General features: G+C 33.5%; 1 protein-coding gene across 1 annotated transcript; it reads left to right on the top strand.

Annotated features, from left to right (window-relative positions):
- Nucleotides 1–487: 487 nt before the first annotated feature.
- LOC145958987 (callose synthase 3-like) lies at nucleotides 488–2,254 on the top strand. The gene is made up of 5 exons (XM_083076825.1): nucleotides 488–505; nucleotides 601–982; nucleotides 1,067–1,167; nucleotides 1,428–1,552; nucleotides 1,629–2,254. Exons 2-5 carry the CDS (start codon nucleotides 823–825, stop codon nucleotides 1,642–1,644), a joined length of 402 nt encoding a protein of 133 aa, XP_082932951.1. The 5' UTR covers nucleotides 488–505; nucleotides 601–822; the 3' UTR covers nucleotides 1,645–2,254.
- The last annotated feature ends 23,606 nt before the right edge of the window (nucleotides 2,255–25,860 follow it).

The raw sequence follows: 25,860 nt of genomic DNA on the forward strand, positions 1-25,860 counted from the left end.
TACCTAATTAATTAAGGTATTTCTACTTAAAGTTATTCTTATAAAAGTAATTAATGCCACAAATAATTTGGAAAAGGTCTTATAAAAAGGATTAAGAAAGTTTTAGGGGAGCGTTTTCTACGAATAAAGGTTGAAATATATGAATTTTATTTTTAATTCTTATAGTGAAAAATATTTCATTTTAACACTTAATCATATTATTTTTCAATTCTTTTTAATTTTTATATCATTATAAAATTTATCTTTTAGTTCCTATAATAAATAGGTGACAGAGATTAAAAGAGAAAAAATATGTATAAATGATTTTTAATTGTTGAAATTGAAAAATAAAATTTATGAAATTACTAAATAGGTATTTAAATCTTATAAAAGTGATTAGGGTAGTATAGCATAATTATAGACAATGAATAAGTGCTTGGGTACAAAGGGGGCCATGGGCTTTCGACCCAAATCATGAAAAAACTTAAACCCTAGTTCTCCCTCTCTTTCTCTTTTTCGTCTTCTGGTAATCCCTCTCTTTCTCTTTTCTTCATTCGTGCTTAGGGTTTCTACTATTGTTCTTCATTTACATTTTTGTTGTTGTCCGTTCGTGTTCGCAAGGGGTGTTCTTCGTTCAGGTTAGCAAAGAGACAACTCTCTGTTCGGGTATGCAGAGAGGTTCGCGAATATTGAAGAATCTCCATCACTGCAATAGCACAGAGACCCATATGCTTACCCGCGTTGCAGCCCCTTCTCCTTTGTGCATCTGCTTTTTTTTTTCTCATCTTCATTCTTCTTCTTTTGTTCGAGTAGTTTGATAGAGAGAGAAAGAGTCTCGTCGGAATGTCTTCCTCGAGGGGAGGCGCGGGACCATCTTCGGAGGCGCCGCAGCTCAGGCGGATCATGCGGACACAGACTGCGGGGAATTTGGGAGAGTCTTTCATTGACAGTGAGGTCGTGCCTTCGTCTCTCATCGAGATTCATCCCAGGGTTGCTTATCTCTGTATGTTTCTTTCTTCTCTTTCTATTTCTTTCTTTCCTTTTTTGTTATCCGAATTTCTTATGACAGTGTTTGTTGATCTTGTAGGCCGTTTTTACGCCTTTGAGAAAGCGCATAGGTTGGATCCCAATTCAAGTGGTCGTGGTGTTCGCCAATTCAAAACCGCTCTTCTTCAACGTCTTGAAAGAGTAACCATTCTCTTACTTCATTTCTTTATGCTTCTGCCGTATACATTTTTCACTCGATCTGGTTCATATATAGCTTACTGTGATGTCTTTTGATGAAACCGAGTTTATACATTGATGATTTGAAAAATGCATGTGGTACACTTCAGTTGTGTTGTGTGTTCTTTGCTGTCTATTGAAATTTGACAGTCCTGTGTGTTAATTTAAATTATTTTATGCTATGTCTCTGATTTTTTTGGGTCAATTTGTTCCATGGTCGTTAGGAAAATGATCCAACTCTGAAGGGAAGGGTAAAGAAAAGTGATGCTCGTGAGATGCAGAGTTTTTATCAGCATTACTACAAAAAGTACATCCAAGCTTTACAAAATGCTGCTGATAAAGCTGACCGGTAGATTCTCCAGATAATTTTCTTTTTGATATGTTGTCCAGCTATTGTGTGACTAATAGTTTGTCTCTTCTTTCAGGGCACAATTTACCTAGGCATATCAAACAGCTAATGTTCTTTTTGAGGTTTTGAAGGCTGTTAACATGACACTATCTATGGAAGTTGATCGTGAGGTTATTTTCAATGGCTCCTAAGACGTCATCCTCCAATTGGGTTCCCCTGCTATGTGAACCTTTATTGTTTATGCACATTTGTACAACTTGCCAGGTTTTACATGCTTTTACATTACACACATGATTGATTTGCCATTGCCATTGTTATAGATTTTGGAGACCCAAGATAAAGTTGCTGAGAAAACAGAGATCTTAGTCCCTTACAAAATTCTTCCTCTTGATCCTGATAGTGCTAACCAGGCGATAATGAGATTCCCCGAGGCATGATATTTAGTTCCACCCATTGTAATTCTGACCTTTTTACTTTTAATGAAAATACTTATTCAGAAACTGTGAGGTTAATTTTCTATTTTAATACATATTTTAAGTTTTTTTAAACAAAAATATGAGTAATTGAATTGAACTTGTTTACAGTTTAATCTTGGAAGGCTGATTCAGTCTGTTGTGCCCAGTTTAATACATAAATTTGAATGCTTCTTTGAACTTGTAGAAATGCACTTTGTATACTTTGGGCTTTGGAGGGAAGAGAAGCTTGTAATACTTAATGTTTTCAAGTTGTAGTGTTAATCTGCCTTGTAATTTCTTTTGTTGATAAGATAGTGTTAATCTAGGAAGAGGAAGAGGATGAGGTTGGAGGGTGCGTTTAGGGGCTTGGTGGTGTTCCCTCTGCTGTTGTAACGCACCAGCTTTATGGTTTTGGAGGTGTCGCGTGGAGATGCCATGTTTTGAGGTTTCATGCGTTGTGCTTTAATTTGTAGGTTTTAATGTTGTTGTTTATAGTATTGGTGATTTGGTTGGAACAACATGGGAGCACCAGCCCGCTGGATAAGGAAAAATGTGTGTTTTGGAGGGTTTAATTGAGTTAAGGGGTGTGAGAAGATTCATATATTTAGAGAAAGGGAATCCCATAGGTATTTAGAGAGAGACAACCACTTGAATCACGTCACAACGATTCCAACTTAAGTAGTAACATCCACTCCAAGTCTTAATTACGAAGTTGAGTTACATGTCATATTTTGAGAAGGAATTTTACTGTTTATAATTTATCAGATTCAAACATAAATATGTTTAAAACTTCATATCAAATAATAATATTGAATAATTTTTTTTTAATATGAAATACTTGTGTTACACTAGTGAATATTAAATAACTGTTTATTTTTTAAATAAAAAGATGTATAGGATAAGAAATTTAGAGCTAAAGTAATGATTAAAAAAATAGTTAGGTATTAGTAATAACATATGTAAAATTTTCTCTCCTATTTTACTCATAATAAGAATCAATTTAGAAATATTTTTTAGAGTTTTTTTACTAAATATATTATTTATTTTTAAGGTGGTTCATGTTTTGGTATCTCTTTTACAGCATTGCTTGCAAAGCTACATGATTTGATTTGTTGATTTTCTCTGTCAAAATTTACATCACGGTAACAAATAACAATATTTAGTCACCATTCCATATTCAAACAGTTTCCATGCAAAAACAAAATCAAATAGCTAGTTCTGTGGTTTTAGAGCAGCTAGCATTACATTATCATCTTTAAATTCTAATTAAAGTCAATGTCTATTCCCATTAATTTCATGAAAACAAATGTTAAAATATCTAAACAATATGTTGTGCTTCGCTGACCTGCCATGATTATCAGGTTCAGTGCCCCCATCCCCACTAACACACCATGTGATTAGATTAGAAAGATACAAAACATTAATTGTTCTTATTCTTTTCAGCTAATTGGATCTTCAATTGTGGAAAAATTTATGATCTTAAGAAAAAATGATTATTTTTTTTATTTTATTCAGTTCCTATGCATATTCAGTTCTTATTTTATTCAGTTAATTATTTTAAATTTTAATGTATATTTGAAATGTGCTTTTATATTCTTCATTGGATCTTTTATATTCACTTTTCATACTTGAATTTCAGGATCCTGACCATTCTGTTGATGATGCTCTTGATGACATAGCAGAAGACCCTTAATTAAGCTTCTTTATTTTACTTGTTTCAGGATATTTTATTGTATTTGACTATTACTTTGTTCAAGTTTAAACGTTTTATGATATTATTGTGTTTTTAGCATACTATATTGACATACTTATATTTTATTTAGTTTTCACTATAATATAAATTTTCTTCGATAAGATTTTGTCTTTTAGTATGTTCTAGTTTATTATTATAAATTGTGTAATAAATATATTGTTAATTTCATATTCGTTAACAGGTATAAATTTATAATAAAAAAAATTTAAAAATACTGGTATATTTTAGCGACCGAAATAGCGACTGAAATTATTTGTAGCTAATTCAAGTTATTAGCGACCGAAATAGTGACCAAAATAATTGGTAGCTATTTCAAATTTTTAGCGACCGAAATAGCGACCGATTTTATCCGTACCTATTTCAGTTTTTTAGCGACTGAAATAGCGACCGATTTTATCCGTAGCTATTTCAGTTTTTTAGCGACCGATTTAGCGACTGATTTATAAAATGTTTTTTATTAAATAAATACAAAAACTAGCAACGAAAATTGCTACCAAAAAATTCGGTCGCAAAATTGGTCTCCAAAAGTTAGGAGACCAAAATGTTAGCGACGGATTTTTATTGGCTAGCGACTGATTTTTCGGTCGCTAAATTGCGACGGAAAAAATTTCGGTCGCTATTTGAAATAGCGACTAGGGTTTTAGCGACGGATTTTTTCGGTCGCTATTTCGGTCGCTGAATGAAATAGCGACTGAATTTACCTAAATAGCGACCGATTTTGGTGGTCGCTAAAACTTGATTTTTTTGTAGTGTAGTGAAGTTGGCGCCACCTAGCTTGCTTATAGAATCTATAAATTCTTGTTCCTTCACTCTTTGTAAACACTTTGAGCATAATTGAGAATTCTTTTGAATGCATTTCAGATTTCTCTCCCCAAAGTCACCTAGGTTCTTAGTTTAGCTTTAGGAATCCTACACTTCTAAAGCCAAAAATCGTGAGCCTTCTTTTTGCACTCCTAGCTTGAGTGCTTCCATCTTAAGCTTGGTTCATCCGAACCTAGCTTCCTTCATCTCCTTTCTTTCCAGAATTTTGGACTCAAAGATCAAGATCATGATCTGTTCTTTTTTCAATTTACAATTTGCATCCTTGGTTATACATGAACAGAAAATATGTGATGTTGTGTATGATGATTGTAGGGCCAAGATAGGTAGAAAATGCTATAGATGTTTAACTTAGTCCCTTAATTCACTAGATAAAATATGGCATTTAGCGACCAACAAAATCGGTCGCTAAATTGCTAAAAATTGGTCGCTATTTACCTTAGCGACGGAATTAGCGACTGAATTTAAGTAGTTGCTAAAACCCTGGTCGCAAAGCTGTATAGCGATGAAAATTTTTTCAGTCGTTGTTTAGCGACCGAAAATTTCGGTCGCAAAAAGGTTGCAATGATTTTGGTCGCTGATGTGTTTGGGGACCAAATTAATGACCGAATAAATAATCAGTCGCTAAATATTTATTTTTTATTTTATTAAATTTTATAGACGTTGCAAATTTGGTTGCTACGAACCACTCATATTTGGCCTCTCAAGGATTCTATTTTACTATATTTCACTTTTCAGCATGTTTTGTCCTTAGTTACACAGTTTCTGAGAAACTTTCCAAAAGCTCACCCATCCCTATATTACTCCAAGTCAAGCACACTTAACTATGGAGTTTTTATGAAATAAGTTACAGAAAAGCAGATGCATGTTGTTAGTATAGATAGTACAAATTAATTCATTTAAGTCATCTTCAACTATACAATTTCATACTTATACTATCTTTGGATCTTTCTCATTTCGGTGTGTCCGAACCGTTACAAATATATAATAATTATATTACTAATAATAATTAGTATTATATTAAATTTAATTAATCTTTATTTATATATATACTTATTTTAATAATTAACAATCTACTTATTTCTATTTAAAATTAATATTATGATACAATTTAAATTATTTATTATAAATTTAAAAGTTTAAATAATAATTTATATATTTTAAAATGAGAAGGGTTATAATAACAATGGTATAACTTTCACTAAGTATTACATCGCTCAATAACTTTATATTAAATATGAATTTTGTAAATCCAACCGTTAGATTGAAAGTTCATATCATTTTATATGTTTATATCAAGTTTTGTTAAAATTGACAACAACTTGAAGGTAATCAACGTGCTCATATTTTAGTATATTTTAAAATGTATATATTACATTAATTTTATTTTACAAGAATGAAGTATCGAATCATCTTGAATTCATATAAAATTTTGTATGTATGATCAAAGAGTAAATATATTCATAAACTTGATATAAAAAAAATTAGATATTGTGACACCCTCTACCCCAGTAATTATAAAAAAATAGAATTTTTCATCAATAAAAATAAAATTTCCAATCACGTAAGGGTAAAGAGTTCACATTCATAAACTTAATCCAAATAAGATGCCAATAAAATTACAAAGAAATAAAAAATGAATTTTCCAAAATAATTTAATAAGAACATCTTAAACTAATCCTATCTACGCCCCGATGTCACATGTCCTATCAGAGCAAAGCCAAACTCTGAAGCCTAAGCTTCATCACCTACATTCCCAGCCTCATGCTGATAATCACCTGTACAATAGTCAAAGGAAAACAACAAAAGAAAAGGGAGTGAGAAACATTTCACTCTGGCTCACAGTGTAGAAATACACACCGGATAGCCAAACACAAACAAGACAGATATAGCATAGATATGTTAATAACAATATTTCATCTCACTCATCCAAGACATAAAAATATCAATTTATTATATAACATTGAAAATGCACATGTATGGACACGAACTACATATTATCATGCATGTGGCGCTAGTAAAACATCACATGGCGTATTGCCGCTAGCAATACATGAAGAGTAGTCTAGGAGTACATGCCGGGTCACACCCTCTGCGCACTCTCACTAGAAGGATATACTACTAGAGTCTCGTCGGGATAGCTAAGCCGCGCAAGATACATCCCATGCACACAATGGACGAGACTGAGACTTCCAAACCGAGCTATCCCCAAGGACTGATCCCCAAAGCTTTTACACAAGGGGGCCTTCTCTGGCGGTGTATTCCATATCGTACCCTTAAAACACTTATGCAAATGATGCATGTCAATCAAGACTCTATGCATTCTCATATCACATTATCATTTCCTATGGTCATATCACATCATCACATTTCTTCATCATATTTCATTATCACGTTTCATATCTCATGTCTCAATCACATTTCACATTACATCATCATATCACATTTTCTCATCATATTCACAAAACCTCTACAGAGCACTTTAATTTATATTAAAACTCATTTATTTATAAAATTAAATACATATTTTTACATCTCATCAAACAAGGAATGTAACAGAACAATCAGAAATCAAAACAGAAAATATTCATATTTTACCTATTTCTCATAGGGTTTCCCACAGGAACCCATAGAGCACTCTAAATCATATCAAAACATATTTATTCTCAAAATTAATCACATACTTACACATTACATTTAACAAGGAACACAATAGAGCAATCAGAAATCAAAACAGAAGATATTCATATTTTGCCTATTTCTCATAGGGTTTCCCATATGAACCCATAGAGCACTCTAAATCATATCAAAACATATTTATTCTCAAAATTGATCACATATTTACACATTTCATTCAACAAGGAATATAATAGAGCAATCAGAAGGTAAAACAGAAAATATTATAAATATGCCTATTTCTCATAGGGTTTCCCATAGGAACCCACAGAGCACTCTAAAGCATACAATTAATTGTATATAAGAAAAATAATAATCAAAACAGATACAATTAGGGAGAAACCCCTCATACATGAGCATACAAAAAAATACAGCAAACACGGGATTAGGGGCCAATCCCACTACCCAGCATATATTCCCACACCTAGAGTAAGATTTCTCACTCCCCCCCTTACCTCGATAAGCAGGAGCCGAATCTTGTTGGTCGCCCCCCTCTAGGTTCCCCTTCGTCTTCAGAGAGAAAGGAGGAAAAAGATTAGAAAATGAAAATGAGTTTTAGAGAGTGCAAAACGCTTTATTTATAGGCATCAGGCCGCGGCCAGAATGGCCCGTTCCGAATTCGGAACGACCCGTTCTGGGCACACAAAACAGGTACAAAAGCCTTTCCCAGAACGGCCCGTTCTGGAACGGCCCGTTTCAATGTAGAACGCCCCGTTCTGAGTCAATACCATATTCTTAAAAATGACATCCGGAACGGCCCGTTCCCAATGTGGAACGTCCCGTTCTGGGTTTAAATATTACCCATCAATGCTCGCGTTGGAACGACCCGTTCCTAAAGTGGAATGGCCCGTTCCGGGGCTATGAAAATCCATAATTAGTAATTAATAAATAAATAAATTATATGTATATATATATATCAAATGGAAATAAAATATCAATACAATTTAAATATAATTTTCTTCAAATAATAATTATAACAAAATATTATAATTAATAATATTATACAAAATAATTTTCATAAATGATTATTATTAAAAACCTTTAAAGATTCAATCAAACCCATTTAATTAATCAAAATAATTATAAGGAAATAATCTTCATAAATACAAAAATGTATAATAATTATTCATAGTATTAGTACAAAAATTCGGGGTGTTACAGATATTAGTTATACAAAAATATCAAAATTATATAGTAAATTATTAATAAGATTCTAGTTAAATAATTTAAAATAATTAATTTTTTAACTATATTAATTATTAGTAAAATATAATAATTAGATTCTATATTAATTATTAGTAAAATATAATAACTTTTAATTTAATAATTAGATTGATGAAATTCTTACATTTTCGACAAATATAAATTTGTCAGAAATATTTCATCAGTAATATAACTCATGTGTTATTCGTGTGTGTGTGTATATATATATATATATATAATTTATTTTATAATTTTTATTTATTAAACTAATTGAACATTAATGATATTTTTATCACTTTTTAATCAATTGTGAGGATGACAATGAATTAATAAAATTAAAAAATATTTTAATTAAAGGTAAAAATACATTTTCCGTCTCTTATATTATTTATTTGTGTCAATTTAGTCTCACTTTAATTAATTGAATCAATTTAGTCTCACATCTTTAAAATGTATCTCAATGTTTGACTTTCCGTTTTCTCCGTTTAAATACTTAACAAATCTGACACGTGTCATGCCACATGTCATGTTGTCATGACACGTGTCATATGCTACCATGTCATGTGTTATGCTATCATGCCACGTGTCATGTCATCAAGCCATGTGTCATGTCATGCGTTATGATGTCATGCCACGTGTCACATCCGTTAAGTATTTAAACGGAGGAAATGAAAAGTCAAACATTGAGATACATTTTAAATATGTGGGACTAAATTGATTCAATTAATTAAAGTGGGACTAAATTGACACTAATAAATAATATAAGAGACAAAAAGTATATTTTTGCCTTAATTAAAAGTATCTTTTTTGGTGAATGCTTAATTTAAAAATATTTTTTATGAATAATTATATGAAAAATACATTTTAAAATTTTATGATGGTTATTGTTAAGTTAACACAATAATTGTTTTTAAAACACATCTAATTTTTTGATCAATTTTAGATTTGTTTGATAAGTTCTTATTAATCTTTATATAAACCAATTATTTTTAAATTGATGGAACTAACACGTTTATATCAACTGCACTAGATGTTTAAGTCTAAGTTTTAAAATAATAATTGAAATAAAATAAGATTTACAAATTAAAAAGAAGTTTTTTTACCTTAACAAAATTGGAAAGAACAATAAATTGTGTATTTTCATATTATCTAATAAAATAAAATATTAAGTATGATAAAAGAGAAATAAATTTCCCAAGAAAAAAATAAATAAACTTGATAGATAAATTATTATTCAAATTAGTCTAAATTTTTTAAAAGATTCAATTAAAAAAATTTATTTAAATTTCTTTTATAGCATTATGTTTCTCATTTTTTAATATATTATGATATATTATCTATTTTAAATTATATAATATGTATTATTTTAAAAAATAAAATAATTTTATTGGAAGGGTCATGATTTTTATTTCTTATCATTAATTTTTTTATCATTATAAAAATAATATTATATATTTTTATATTTGCTTTCTTTTTTAAAAAAATATATTCTTAAATTTTAAAAAAAATTTACATTTAGTGACCGATTTTTATTTGGTCGCTACCATTATTATAAATAATATTTTTGTATTATTTTTAGCGACCAAAATTTATTCGTCGCTAACTTAGCCACCGAAACCAATTCGGTCGCTAAAGGATATATAATTTACAAACTTTATAGCGACAGAATTAGCGACCGAAAATTGCTACTAAAAATATTTGGTCACTATTTCGGTCGCAAATTTACATACAATTCAGTCGCTATTCGGTCGCTTAAGGATATGTAATTTACAAACTGAATAGCGACGGAATTAGCGACCAGAAATTCCTACTGAAAATATTCAGTCGCTAAATAAAAACTGCAACTAATTATCACTCGTACAAAAATCATTTTTAAAATCGGGGTTTTAAAATCGGTTAAAACGTAACCAATTTTAAAAGTGACGCGGTGAAAATTTTGTAAATAATGATGTAACAGCCCAATTTTCACTGGGCCAAGGGCCCAATTAAGGTGGATCAGTAGCCCGGAACGGGCCGTTCCAAAATTGGAACGGCCCGTTCCAAATGACTAAATATACCTATGTTTGATTGCCCAGAACGGGCCGTTCCAAATGATGAAAATTAACCCATTTTTAAGTAGCAGAACGGGCCGTTCCAAAGTAGAAAATTTGCCTATTTGGGTTGTTCCAGAACGGGCCGTTCCCAAAGTGAAACGGGCTGTTCCAGAATAAGAAAAATGCTTAAAATATTTTAGTTGGAACGAGCCGTTCAAGTGGAAAATTTTGTGTATACTTGAAGGTTCCGGAACGGGCCATTCTGCTTTCAGTAGAGGTCGTTCTGGTAGGTGAGCCAGAATTCCTATAAATAGGCCCTCATTTCTCTCATTTTGACACACCTTCTCTTCCTTCTCTCTTATGCTCTTCTTTCCTCTTCTTCTCTCTAAAGACCAAGAGGAACTCAGAGGATGAGGTTCTGCCCCAGTTTTAGTCCCGGTCTTTGTTTAAGGAAAGAAAGGAGGAGGTTATGCCCTAGTTCCTATTTATCCAGGTACGGGGAAAAATGGGATTATTTATATGTAGGGTTTACATGAGGGAATTGGGTAGAGGAAGAGCCCTTAGGGTTATGAATAATTTTATAATTATTTCTGTTTGGAGAATTAATTGTCTTATGTGATTCTATATATATTTAGGATTACGAATATATGTTTAATTTGTAAAAATGATGCTCTGGGAGAGAGAATGAAATTATAGAAAAGTGCCTGTAAGTTAGGTTGTGAAAATTGGATGATTTCTGTTTGAGGAATTGAGGATCTCATTAGATTCTGTATGTGTTGAGGATTATAAATATGCTAATAATTTGTAAGAATTATGATCTGAGAAAGAGAACGAAATTGTAGAAAAGTGCATGTGAGCTAGGTTTTGGGACAATTGGGGATTTTACTATTTATGTTAAAATTATATTAAATTGATAATTCTATTGTTTATTATATTAATTTATGAATGTTATTGTTATATTATTTAATAAGAATTGATGATCTAGATGTGAATTGCTTGAGGGATGTGTAAACTCTTATTTTGTTAGACTTATCTGTTGAGTATGTGATATGAATTTGTGTATGTGATATGAAATCGTGATATGAGATGAGATGTTGTATGGACATGATTAAGAATGTGATTGCGATGTGTTTCCTCACACTAATGACTAGGGATGGCACGGCCCCTGGGTAAGTGGTGCTACAGGGAGGGCGTGACCCTAGCATGGTGTGGGATGAGTAAGACAGTTAACACACACCACTTATGTCGATTATGGCAGCCCTGGCATAGGGTTAATTGCAAGAGACTGTATGGATTGTAATGTGATTGTGGTTCCTCACACTCATGCTTCAGGGACGAGCGTGTTGAGCTTGGGAGAGCTTGAAACCTAAAGGAGTTTTGATGATCACAACATAACGTACAACAACAACTTGGAAGCACATGTACAACAACAACTTACAACTTGGAAGCACAAAAACAAAGTCAAAGAAAGTTCAAGAAAATGCTATGTGATAGAGCTATGTAATAGAGTTTAGAAATTAAGGTGTTTTGAATGAGTTTTTATATTGTGTGTGCTTAGTATGCTTTGTGCATAAGCAAATCTATATCTAAAGTTGAGTAGAGAGTATATGATGATGAGTGAAAAGGTTGGAAAGTTATTTTGAGACTTAAAACGAAGTTTTGAAAACTAACTCAAAATAATCGATTATCGTTAAATATAATCAATTATTCCAACAACAGGAAAAATGGGATGCCTTGCTGCAATAATCGATTATTTGCCAAAATAATCGATTATCCCAGAAACAACTCTCTGGAATAATCGATTATCCAGCAAAATAATCGATTATATTGTTCTTGGTTGATTTCCAGAAAATCTGAAGAACAAAATAATCGATTATTCTTTAAAATAATCGATTATCTGCGTCTGAAACTTTTATAAATAGTTTGAACTTTGAGAAACTTCAGACAAGAGTTAGAACTGATAATCAAATTGTGAAAAACGTTTTTGTGGAGTCTTTGTGACATCTTGGAGAGTTTTCTTTGTGAAATCCAAGAGTAAAAACGTTTGTGAAAAACTTTGTGAGATCATCATCATCATCATATCTTGAAAGGGGAAGATTAAGATTTGCTTCAAGAATTCCAGGTGAATTCGTTCCTTTATTCTTTGTGAATCTTTGTAAAAATCTTGAGAAAGGTTTCTCAAGTGGTAAGGTTTCTTGTAGTGGGTTTCTACAAGGGGTGCTTTCTTGGGGTCAAGAAAGTGGTTATCTTTTGTGTTGAAGTATATGCATGTGTGTGTGCTTGTAAACCTTCTTGCTTAAGATAGTGGAACAAATCTTAATCAGGTGTTGATTAAGGACTGGATGTAGGTCACATGTGGAGTGGCTGAACCAGTATAAAAGACTTGTGCAATCTTCTTCTACCTTATCTTTTACTTCGAGTAATTGCTTGATTGAACATTAAAGAAGATGATTCTTGATTAACATGTGTATGTGAAAATTGTTGGTTTAAATCTGAATTGGAACATTATATTTGAACCTCACAATTTTGTAATCAAGAAAGCATATTGCATTCATACTTTCATAACAAGTCTTAGAGAGAGCTTCATTTGAAAAATTTTGTCTTAGAAAAGTTTAAGAGAAATAAAGATCCTAAATACTCTGATAATTTTTAAAGGGTCATAGAATCCAATTCACCCCCCTCTTGGATTGTGCCATTCTTTTCTAACAATTGGTATCAGAGCAAGGTTCTTGAGAGTTATTCAAGATTTCAAAAATGGCCAACAACAACCTACCCTATGGTGAGGGTGTGTCTATTCATAGACCTCCTGTTTTCAATGGTGAAAACTATGTCTATTGGAAAATTAGGATGAGAATTTTCATAGAAGCTATTGATATTGCTGTATGGGATGCTATAGAAAATGGACCCTATATCCCTATGAAAAAAGATGGTGATGAGTTAAAGGAAAAACATTGGAGTGAATGGAGTGATGAGGAAAAGAAAAGAGTCCAACATGATAAGAGAGCCAAAAACATCATAACATCTGCATTGTCTATTGATGAATTTTTTAGAATCTCACAATGCATATTTGCTAAAGAAATGTGGGACACTTTGCAAGTCACTCATGAAGGAACAAGTGATGTAAAGAGATCAAGAAAGCATACTCTCATTAGAGAATATGAGCTGTTTAGAATGCAAAATGGTGAATCTATTTCTGACTTTCAAAAGAGATTTACACACTTAATAAATCACCTTGTTGACCTTGGCAGGAAATTTGAGAAGGAAGAGCTGAATTTAAAAGTGCTGCAATGCTTGGACAGATCATGGCAAGCAAAGGTGACAGCCATTGAAGAATCAAAGGATTTGACCTCCTTGACATTAGCTACTCTCTTTGGGAAGCTGAGAGAGCATGAGCAAAAGCTGCACATATTTGATGAACATGAGCAGCAAGATAAGAAAGGCAAAGGAGTGTCATTGAAAGCCTTGAAATTTGCCAAAGGAAAAGAGGTGTGTGAAGAAACAAGCTCCGATGATTCCGAGACTGAGAACTTCAATTTGCTGGTGAAAAAGTTCAGAAAGTTCATGAGAAGAAAGAAGAATTCCCCCTACAAATTCAATAAAAAGACAAACAAGAAAGAGGAAGCAAGCACATCCTCCTTCAATTGCTTTGAATGTGGAAAACCGGGACACATGAAAGATGAGTGTCCAAATCTCTTGAAGAAGCAACAAGAGGAGAAGAAATTTAAGAAAAATGGAAAAGGGAAGAGAACCTACATTGCTTGGGAAGATAATGACTCAAGCACATCAAGTGATGAATCCGAATGTGAGGAGAACAACTTATGCTTGATGGCTGAAACTAACCAAGACACAATTGTAAGTGACTCTGACCTTGAATCAAATCCGGATTATGATCAACTCCAAGAAGCTTTTATACAAATCTATGAAGAAGCTGTCAAATTAGGAGCCTTAAATTTAAAGCTGAAAAACAAGCTGAAATGGTATGAAAATGCCTTAATTAAAGCTGAACAAGAGCTTGAGGATTTAAAGAGTGAGCATGAAAATCTTCAAACTATGTTTAACTTTAATGAAGCTCATTGTGAAAACTCCACTTCCTCAAAAGATGCTTGTGAACATTGCAAAGTTTTTGAAAAAGAAAATGATGATTTGAGATCAACTCTTGCAAAGTTCACAAATGGAAATTCAAACTTAAATATTCTTTTGAGAAAACAAAGAAACACTTTTGATAGGAGTGGACTTGGTTTTAACCAAAGCATGAGCATGCCATTTAAGTCAAAGAAAGAAGCTTTTGTGAAAAACCAAAATTTTAGAAAATTTAAAAGCAACTTTTCTAGACAAACAACTTGTTTTTATTGCTGTAAAAAAGGCCATACAATTAGGAACTGCTATTCTAGAAAATATGGAGTTCCAAATGGAGAGATGGTTTGGGTTGAAAAGAGTCAAAGGTTGAGAACTAACCAACAAGGACCCTTCACATGGGTACCTAAATTTTTCCTCTGAATTTGTGTTGTAGGAATGCTTGAGGGCCAAAAATCTACTTTGGTATCTTGATAGTGGCTGCTCAAGGCATATGACTGGGGATCCTTCAAAATTCTCAAGTCTGAAATTGAAGAATGAAGGGTATGTTACCTATGGTGACAACAACAAGGGGAAAATTCTTGGCCATGGCAATGTTGGTAATTCCTCCTCTCAAACATTGATTGAAAATGTATTGCTTGTTGATGGTTTGAAACATAATTTGCTAAGTATTAGTCAACTAAGTGATAAAGGCTTTAAAATTGAATTTGATGATACATGTTGCTTGATCAATCCCTATTGGAAAATGAACAAAATGAAGAGCCTAAGGAGAGTGAGTCACGTGAGAAAGCTAGGGAAACAAGTGAACAACTGCCTAAGGAATGGAGAACTTCTAGAGACTTATCAATGGATAACATAATTTGAAATATTGGTAAGGGAGTTTCAACTAGGAGTGCTATTAAAAATATTTGCAATACTATGGCATTTGTGTCACAAGTTGAACCTAAGAGCATTGATGAAGCACTAAAAGATGAACATTGGTTAATGGCAATGCAAGAGGAACTAAATCAGTTTGAAAGGAATGAAGTTTGGGATTTAGTGCCATTACCAAAAGATTATCCAATTATTGGAACCAAATGGGTTTTCAGAAATAAGCTTGATGAATCTGGAATAATTCTAAGAAATAAGGCAAGACTAGTGGCTAAGGGGTATAATCAAGAAGAGGGGATTGACTATGATGAGACTTTTGCCCCTATAGCAAGAATTGAGGCCATTAGATTACTTCTTGCTTATTCCTCTATAAAGAATTTCAAGCTGTATCAAATGGATGTGAAAAGTGCTTTCCTCAATGGGTTGATACAAGAGGAAGTGTATGTTGAACAACCACCTGGCTTTGTGGACTTTAAGAATCCTAATCATGTGTATAAGCTCAAAAAGGCACTCTATGGCTTGAAGCAAGCTCCTAGATCATGGTATGACAGGTTGACCAAATTTTTGATTGAGAATGACTATGAAAGAGGAAAGGTGGATAATACATTGTTTGTCAAGAAATTTAAAAATGATACAATGTATGTACAAATATATGTGAATGATATTGTGTTTGGATCCACAAATACCTCTCTTTGTAAAGAATTTGCTAAAACCATGCAAGGAGAATTTGAAATGTCAATGATGGGAAAGCTTACATTTTTTTTGGGATTGCAAATCAAACAAATGCATGATGGAATTTTCATAAGTCAAAGCAAGTATTGCAATGAACTTCTGAAAAAGTTTGGTATGGAAGGGTGTAAGGAGGTTGCCACACCTATATCAAACAATTGCAATCTTGACTTAGATGAGAAAGGAATTGTTGTTGATAGTTCAAAGTATAGAGGCATTATTGGATCACTCTTGTACTTGACAGCAAGTAGGCCTGATATAATGTTTTCTGTGTGCCTTTGTGCAAGATTCCAAGCTAATCCTAAAGAATCTCATATGAAGAGTGTGAAGAGAATCCTTAAGTATTTGAAAGGTACAACCAATGTGGGGTTGTGGTATCCAAAGGGAGTCTCACTAAGTCTGATAGGCTACTCAGATTCAGACTATGTTGGGTGTAGACTAGATAGGAAGAGCACAAGTGGAACTTGTCACTTACTAGGTAGTGCACTTGTTTCATGGCATAGAAAAAAGCAAGCTTGTGTTGCTTTGAGTACAGCTGAGGCTGAGTATATAGCTGCTGGAAGTTGTTGTGCTCAAATTCTTTGGATGAAACAACAGTTAAGAGATTATGGAGTTGAGCTGAATAAAATTCCTTTGAGGTGTGACAATACTAGTGCAATAAATCTGACCAAGAATCCAATTTTGCACTCTAGGACAAAACATATTGAGATAAGACACCACTTTTTTTAAGAGACCATGTGCAAAGGAATGATTGTGTTGTAGAGTTTGTAGAAACTAGCAAACAACTAGCTGATATTTTTACAAAACCTCTACCAAGGGAGAGATTCAACAATTTGAGAATTGAATTGGGAATAATCAATGAATCATGTTTAAGTTGATCATGCTTTGAGAATGATAGTTAGAGATGTTTGGAAGAGAGTATTTAAAGTGACAAATAAGACTTGGTGAAATTTGAGAAGTTAAAATTTCTGAGGAGCAAAACTTCTCTGGAATAATCGATTATCTTAAGATATAATCGATTATCTTAAGTAAACCCATGAAAATAATCGATTATTTGGGTAATAATCAATTATCTGGAACATGAAGAATTCCAAGAGCCACTGAAATAATCGATTATTTGGGCAATAATCGATTATCTGGTAAGAAGGAACTAAAGAGTCATTGTAATAATCGATTATCTTGGGTAATAATCGATTATCTGGGAGTTGGAATCTGAGAAGTCACTGAAATAATCGATTATTCTGTAAATAATCGATTATTTGGGCTGTGTTAGGAGAAAATACCCTCTGTAATAATCGATTATCCTTAAAATAATCGATTATCTATATCAGATTATGTTTTTAAAGGGTTTTTGCTGATGCAAATAATCGATTATTTGCATAAATAATCGATTATCTGGGTAGTTCTTTTAAAACTTCCTAAAACGGTTATCTACGCGCCAAACCCTTGGATCCTCCTATAAACCCTCACTCAGAATGTGTTAGGGCATAATCCTCCTCTTCTCTCATTTTCTCTCATTCTCTCTCAAACCCTCAAACCCTAACTCTCTCAAACCCTCTCAAATCTCTCATTTCCTTCATCTTTCTTCAATACCCATCCATGGCATCTTCATCCAAGAGACCAAAGAAGCTTGAAGTGAGGGGGAGCAAACGACCTCTACCCACTGGGCAGCTGATTACGAAATGGTTTGCTGATGAGAAGGCTCAAGAGTACTATTTTGAGTGGTACGCCGGGCGGAGAATCATTCCTCCGAAGACCCTTAAACTTGAATGGTTTAAGAATGAAGGTTTTAGTTTTCCAACCCTTTTGGAGCACCAAGAACTGAGCAAGTTTTTAGAGATGGAATGTCCCTACTATCCTGAGTTAATCAGGCTTTTTCTCTGTTTCGCCACGAGCAATGAGGGCATCATGCAATCGGTGGTGAAAGGAAAGTTGATTAAGTTGGACAGACCAACTTTGAAGGTTGTTGCGGGACTGAGCGGCACTGGAAAGGAGAAACCCAACCTTTCAATTTTGGGGATTTTGAAGCGATGATTACCTTTCGGGACTGTCAAAGGAACCCGGTGAACACAAACTATGAGAAATTTCTGGCGGGAGGTATGAAAAAGAATTCCCGTCTAATTTCTTTTATTATTGCTTGGATGTTGAAACCCAGGTTGCACAATCATGCACAAATGTCAAGGGATGACATTTTGTTGATGCATGTTATCAAAGAAGAAAATCAAGATCGATTGGGTATCGGTCGTAAATGATTGTATGTGGAAGGCTAGGCGGAAGGAAGATGGCCCAATTCCTTATGCTCTTTTGTTGTCCAAGATTTTTGAAATTGTTGGTGTAGATTTATCTGGAGAGGGAAAAATAATTTTGCATGCTTCGAACAAAATAGAGAAGTCTTCATTGCATCACATGGGGATGCTTAAACAAGAGTACAAATGGGTGTTTAAAGGCGATGTACCCCCTACTCCGGAACAGGAAACTGATGAAGACGGTGTTCCGTCCCATGATGAGGATCAGCCACCACAGGTGGAAGCTGAGCCTGGCAGGGAACATGAAGCGGAGCTGAAGCCGTTTTCACCCTTTGAGCAATTGATGATCAACAAGATTGATGCGGTCATGAAAATGTCAAGGAGACATGAATCCTTGTTTTCTGGTATTCTTGACAGGTTTGATGACCTGGAGCATGAAGTGAGGCTGCTCAAGACTCACCTTGGCATACCGGAGGATGAGGATTGATCTTTGTTGTGTTTCTGTTTAGTTTTAATTAGGAGTTTAAATTCTGGTTTTGAACAATTAATTTCGGTTTGGTTGTAATGATTTCAATTTATGAACAATTTTAATACCTTCTGTTGATTGAACAATTAAATTATGATGAATTTGGAGTTTATTTTGCTGATATGATGGCTTGATTGTGGTTCCAAATTATGATTTGGAAAGCTGGTGCTGAAATGCTCTGTTTTGTGAGCATATGTGTTGATATTTTGGTTTTGATTTTGCTGGTTGAAATGCTCTGTTTTTTATATTGTGGTAATTTTTTTCTTGGTTGGACTTGTTCTGAATTGTGGTTCATTAGTGCACAAATGATTCAATTTGGATTGCTGAACCAAAGTTTTTTTGATAATGCCAAAGGGGGAGAAAAGGTTGTGTTGTGTGTATTAGTTGTTTTTGCAGGTATTGTGCTTGTGTGTGTATTGTGCAGGTTTTATATGTTGGAAATTAAAGGCACAATGACTAAGAAGATTGAAGCACAATTGCATTGAGTTGATGTAATGAGAATCATGGGTTGTCATCATCAAAAAGGGGGAGATTGTTGAGCTTGGGAGAGCTTGAAACCTAAAGGAGTTTTGATGATCACAACATAAGTGTACAATAACAACTTGGAAGCACATGTACAACAACAACTTACAACTTGGAAGCACAAAAACAAAGTCAAAGAAAAGTCAAGAAAATGCTATGTGATAGAGCTATGTAATAGAGTTTAGAAATTAAGGTGTTTTGAATGAGTTTTTATATTGTGTGTGCTTAGTATGCTTTGTGCATAAGCAAATCTATATCTAAAGCTGAGTGGAGAGTATATGATGATGAGTGAAAAGGTTGGAAAGTTATTTTGAGACTTAAAACGAAGTTCTGAAAACTAACTCAAAATAATCGATTATCGTTAAATATAATCGATTATTCCAGCAACAGGCAAAATGGGATGCCTTGCTGCAATAATCGATTATTTGTCAAAATAATCGATTATCCCAGAAACAACTCTCTGGAATAATCGATTATCCAGCAAAATAATCGATTATATTGTTCTTGGTTGATTTCCAGAAAATCTAAAGAACAAAATAATCGATTATTCTTTAAAATAATCGATTATCTGCGTCTGAAACTTTTATAAATAGATTGAACTTTGAGAAACTTCAGACAAGAGTTAGAACTGATAATCAAATTGTGAAAAACTTTTTTGTGGAGTCTCTGTGACTTCTTGGAGAGTTTTCTTTGTGAAATGTAAGAGTAAAAACGTTTGTGAAAAACTTTGTGAGATCATCATCATCATATCTTGAAAGGGGAAGATTAAGATTTGCTTCAAGAATTCCAGGTGAATTCGTTCCTTTATTCTTTGTGAATCTTTGTAAAAATCTTGAGAAAGGTTTCTCAAGTGCTAAGGTTTCTTGTAGTGGGTTTCTACAAGGAGTGCTTTCTTGGGGTCAAGAAAGTGGTTATCTTTTGTGTTGAAGTATATGCATGTGTGTGTGCTTGTAAACCTTCTTGCTTAAGATAGTGGAACAAATCTTAATCAGGTGTTGATTAAGGACTGGATGTAGGTCACATGTGGAGTGGCTGAACCAGTATAAAAGACTTGTGCAATCTTCTTCTACCTTATCTTTTACTTTGAGTAATTGCTTGATTGAACATTAAAGAAGATGATTCTTGATTAACATGTGTATGTGAAAATTGTTGGTTTAAATCTGAATTGGAACATTATATTTGAACCTCACAATTTTGTAATCAAGAAAGCATATTGCATTCATACTTTCATAACAAGTCTTAGAGAGAGCTTCATTTGAAAAATTATGTCTTAGAAAAGTTTAAGAGAAATAAAGATCCTAAATACACTGATAATTTTTAAAGGGCCATAGAATCCAATTCACCCCCCCTCTTGGATTGTGCTATTCTTTTCTAACAGAGCGTACTCCTGAATGATCAGGGATGATACGAACCCTAGGTAGGTGATGCTTCAGGGACGAGCGTACTCTTGGATGATCAGGGATGATACGAACCCTAGTATGGTGTGGGTTGAGTGAGGCAATTAACCCGTATCACTTGTGTCGGATGTGGCGAGGTCTTGGCATAGTGTTAATTGTAAGATTGGCTTGAATTATGGATGTGGAAATGATATTGTTAATCGTAAAATTGTGTGGATTGTGATGGATTGATAAATTATGATACATGCTTGTATATATATGAATTATGATTTCATTATGATGTGGTTGTATGTACTTTGCATGTAGATATTTTCTTTTCTCACCGTATAAATTGTTGATGTTTTAGGTGAGGAAGATACGGTTACGAGTGACATCTAAAATGCCAACAGTTGAATTGTGGGTATGCTCTGATATTGTGACATCGGGGCAGAGGATTTTTAGGACATAGATTTTATATGGATTTGGAATTGTAAATATGATTTTGAAAACAATTTGTAAACTTTCAAGTTTTATTTTCAATTATTATGTTGGTTATTGATAAATGAATATGAAGGTTTTATGTGAACCCTTTTACCAACGTTAAAAATTTTATTCTTTAGTTTATTTATATTATTATATTTATATATGTGTTGGGGTAGTAAGGGTGTCATATTTAGTGGTATCAGAGCAGGTCGATTCAATCGGCCGTTAGTTATGAGTCTGCTATGCTTGTTTGATAGAAGAATTAGGTAGTGAAATGAATTGTGAAACTTATTAATATGCTAGTATGATGATTGATTATGTTTGTTGTTATTATGTACTATAAATGTTTTGCTTTAGGATGAGGATAATGATATGATGATGATGTTTCTCTTATGTTGTTAGTGTCGTACCTATATATTGTTTTCTCATAATTCGACTGAAAGACATGATATAGCTTAGTTGATGATTACTCATTAGTTTTGATACTTCTTACTTATGTAAGAAGTAGTGGTTGAATAGTATCGCTCGTGTTGCGAGCACATGTGCCAGTAATAGTGGACGAAGCCTTGTGCTAGCCAACTAGAACTATTAGAACCTTGGGTGTGGGTGATACAATGATTTGTCAAGTGTACTAAGAGTTTACGATTGATGGAATTTCTGACATCTATAGTTGTAGAGGTTGAATCTAAGGTGGTTGTCTCCTTGGTGAAAGATTGAAATGACGGTAATTTCCTTGAGTGTTAGTACTGGCATGTTAACCATTTATGATTTAGGTAGTACGTGAGTTTTATTTTCTAAAGTCTGTTGTGCTAAATATGTGAGTTGTTTTGGTGGGAGGCTTGAATGGGAATTTGAGGTGTGAGTTTGGAAGAGTTGAGGTATTTTTGTGGCATTAGATATATTGATACACTATTGTTGTTTGGTGTAGAAAATATTTTCACTACAGTTTTGTTGTGACAGTATGAGTATCGTATTGACATAATTAAATTTTTGCGGTCTTCATGAAGAATGTGGCTTTGGATATTATCTTTCCAATGGAACTGGAAAAAGATAAAACGGAGGTCTAGAACTTTAGTTATGACTGCTTTGGTGATCAGAAGTTTAGTTGTAAGCGCTGAATATACTTGAAGTGCTTTTTGAATTTTTAGCTAAGAAGGAGATCTTTTTGGAATCTTATGTCTTCATAAGAGTTGTAGCTTATCCACTTAGTTTTCGTTTGAGATAGGTTTGAAATCATTTGGATGAGTATAACTCTGTGTGTCAGGTAGATATATGCTGTCATGATGTTTTTGAGATTTTAGGCATAACAAGGATAAAAATAGATTTGGTGATGTTTTGAGTTTTGGTCATTGAAAGGTTGATTAAAATGATATGATGCTATGTAGTAAAATTGGTTCATGTACATGTTATATGGTGTAAACGATGATCAATTCATACATGCTTAGGGATGGTATATGTGAAGGAGGTATTCTAATATGATTTGATATGCAAGTATGTGGCCTTATGGATCAATTAGTGGATGTTTGTGTGTTAATGAGATTGACCTTAGGATATGATATCATCATATTAGAGTTAAGTGTGAAGATATATCCAATATAGATTTAGACTAGATTATCTAAGTATGAATTTTGATTGTTTGAGGTGAGTGTCTTAGGCCATGTAATTTCTTGCGGAGGTATAATGTAGATCTACCTAAGGTAGAAGTTGTGCTTAAGTGAGAGATACCTAAGTCAATTAGTAAAATTAGGAGTTTTATTGGGATAGTTTATAGGAAATTTATTGAGTAAATTTTTAAGATAGTTGTTCACGGTTTAAACTGCTCTCACTTTTCTCGTCGTTACTACAGGAATCGCTTTTGCCTTCTTTCCTCTGGTTATTAAGATGTTTCAGTTCACTAGGTTGTCTCTTGCCTACCCTTGGAATCAGCAGTAGTTCGAAAGGTTAATCTATATCAGGAATTCTTGGACCTATGTTTATTTTTAACTACCCAAAACATTTCGTCGCTTACTTCTCTAGGTCACTTACTATTACCTTTGACTGGATTGACTAGGAAAAGAGTTGCCTTTGTATGGGATAACAAATGAGGAGGTAGTTTTCAAACTCTTAAGGAAAGATTAACTAGTGTTAATACTACTAGATTTTAGTAAGACTTTTGTGATATATAGTTATGCTTCTAAAGATATGTTTGGGAGTAGTATTGTGGCAAGAAGGAAAGATAGTAGGTTATGATTTTAGGAAATTGAAAATTCATGAGAGGAATTTTCTTATCTATGACCTTGAGTTAGCAGCTTTAATATTTATACTAAGATTTGGAGACACTATGTATATGATTCTAAGCTTGAAGTATTTATTGATCATTAGAGCCTTAATTATCTGTTGACTGAAGGAGTTAATTATGTGACTAAAGAGATAGTTTAATTTCTAGAGGACTAATATTTCAAACTTAGTTGTTAATTGAGTAAAGCTATTGTGGTGACCGATGTTTTGTGTAGGAAACCTTTATATTTATCTTCCCTTATGATTAGAGAGATGAATCCTTTTGGCTCAAATTAGAGATTTAAGTTTGGCTTATAAGGTTACCCTTAGTAGTGTAAGACTAAGTATGACTTGAGTAACGAATGGATTGTTGAAGAAAATTGGAGAAGCATAATTAGTTGATTCATTTTGGTGACAAGATATAAGGCTATAGGATAAGGTGATGGATAAGAGTATGACTTGGGTGTAGATGGAGTGGTGAAATTAGAGGACTGATATGAATACCGAATGTACTTACGCTTAGGTGCTTAATCTTTAGAGATGATCATAGAAGTAAAACCAATATTGTGGCAGATGCCTTGATTATGATGACCTCTGGTATACTATTTTTTATGATTTAAGGGTTGGATATGATTGAAGAATTTAGAGACTAATGCTTTGTGTGTAAGATTATCCTTAAGAGCATTGAATTGATTATGTTGAAAGTGACTAGTGAATTAATGGATGAGATTAGAGAAGCCTAGGAGTTAGAGCCTTTCTTAGAGAACCAAGTGGAAAAGATTGGTAGGAGTATAGACAACTTTTCTGAGTAGAATCGATGTTGTTTGAGGTGCAAGACCCAATTTGGGTACTTAGTAACCTTCAACTAAGAAAGATGATTTTAGAGGAAGGACATTAATTTAGGAGCTACTGAGGTGTATCGGGACCTTAGGAGGATGTATCAGAGTGGTGCAGCAGAAGCATGGTGGCTTAAGGTGAAGAGAGGAGTAGAGGAATTGTATACTCGTGATTAGTATGCTAGAAGTCTTTAGGAATTTTTGTAGCATTTAGACGTCCCATTTTGGAAGTGAGATGGTGAGGGGATAGACCTTAATTGTAGGATTGTCTGACACGCTTAAGAGATCGATTCTATTTGGGTTTTAGTGGATAGACTAAATATACCTATGTTTGATTGCCCAGAACGAGCCATTCCAAATGATGAAAATGAACCCATTCTTAAGTAGCAGAACGGGCCGTTCCAAAGTAGAAAATTTGCCTATTTGGGTTGTTCCAAAACGGGCCGTTCCCAAAGTGAAACGGGCCGTTCCAGAATAAGAAAAATGCTTAAAATATTTTAGTTGGAACGGGCCATTCCAGTGGAAAATTTTGTGTATACTTGAAGGTTCTGGAACGGGCCGTTCCGCTTTCAGTACAGGCCGTTCCGGTAGGTGAGCCAGAATTCCTATAAATAGGCCCTCATTTCTCTCATTTTGACACACCTTCTCTTCCTTCTCTCTTATGCTCTTCTTTCCTCTTCTTCTCTCTAAAGACCAAGAAGAACTTAGAGGATGAGGTTCTGCCCCAGTTTTAGTCCCGGTCCTTGTTTAACGAAAGAAAGGAGGAGGTTATGCCCTAGTTCCTATTTATCCAGGTACGGGGGAAAAGGGGATTATTTATATGTAGGGTTACATGAGGGAGTTGGGTAGAGGAAGAGCCCTTAGGGTTATGAATAATTTTATAATTATTTCTGTTTGGAGAATTAATTGTCTTATGTGATTCTATATATATTTAGGATTACGAATATATGTTTAATTTGTAAAAATGATGCTCTGGGAGAGAGCACGAAATTATAGAAAAGTGCCTGTAAGTTAGGTTGTGAAAATTGGATGAATTCTGTTTGAGGAATTGAGGATCTCATTAGATTCTGTATGTGTTGAGGATTATAAATATGCTAATAATTTGTAAGAATGATGATCTGAGAAAGAGAACGAAATTGTAGAAAAGTGCCTGTGAGCTAGGTTTTGGGACAATTGGGGATTTTACTATTTATGTTAAAATTATATTAAATTGATAATTCTATTGTTTATTATATTAATTTATGAATGTTATTGTTATATTATTTAATAAGAATTGATGATCTAGATGTGAATTGCTTGAGGGATGTGTAAACCCTTATTTTGTTAGACTTATCTGTTGAGTATGTGATATGAAATTGTGTATGTGATATGAAATCGTGATATGAGATGAGATGTTGTATGGACATGATTAAGAATGTGATTGCGATGTGTTTCCTCACACTAATGACTAG

This window comes from Cajanus cajan, chromosome 6, assembly GCF_000230855.2.
Source record: "Cajanus cajan strain Asha chromosome 6, NIPB_CcT2T_4, whole genome shotgun sequence".
Classification (NCBI taxonomy): Eukaryota; Viridiplantae; Streptophyta; class Magnoliopsida; order Fabales; family Fabaceae; genus Cajanus; species Cajanus cajan.

Bases quoted from the DNA above. Each gene is read 5' to 3' on its own strand.
- LOC145958987 (XM_083076825.1), top strand. From the start codon at position 823: ATGTCTTCCTCGAGGGGAGGCGCGGGACCATCTTCGGAGGCGCCGCAG. The intron at 983-1,066 runs GTATGTTTCTTT...TTGATCTTGTAG, and splicing joins TCCCAGGGTTGCTTATCTCT to GCCGTTTTTACGCCTTTGAG. The intron at 1,168-1,427 runs GTAACCATTCTC...CATGGTCGTTAG, and splicing joins TTCTTCAACGTCTTGAAAGA to GAAAATGATCCAACTCTGAA.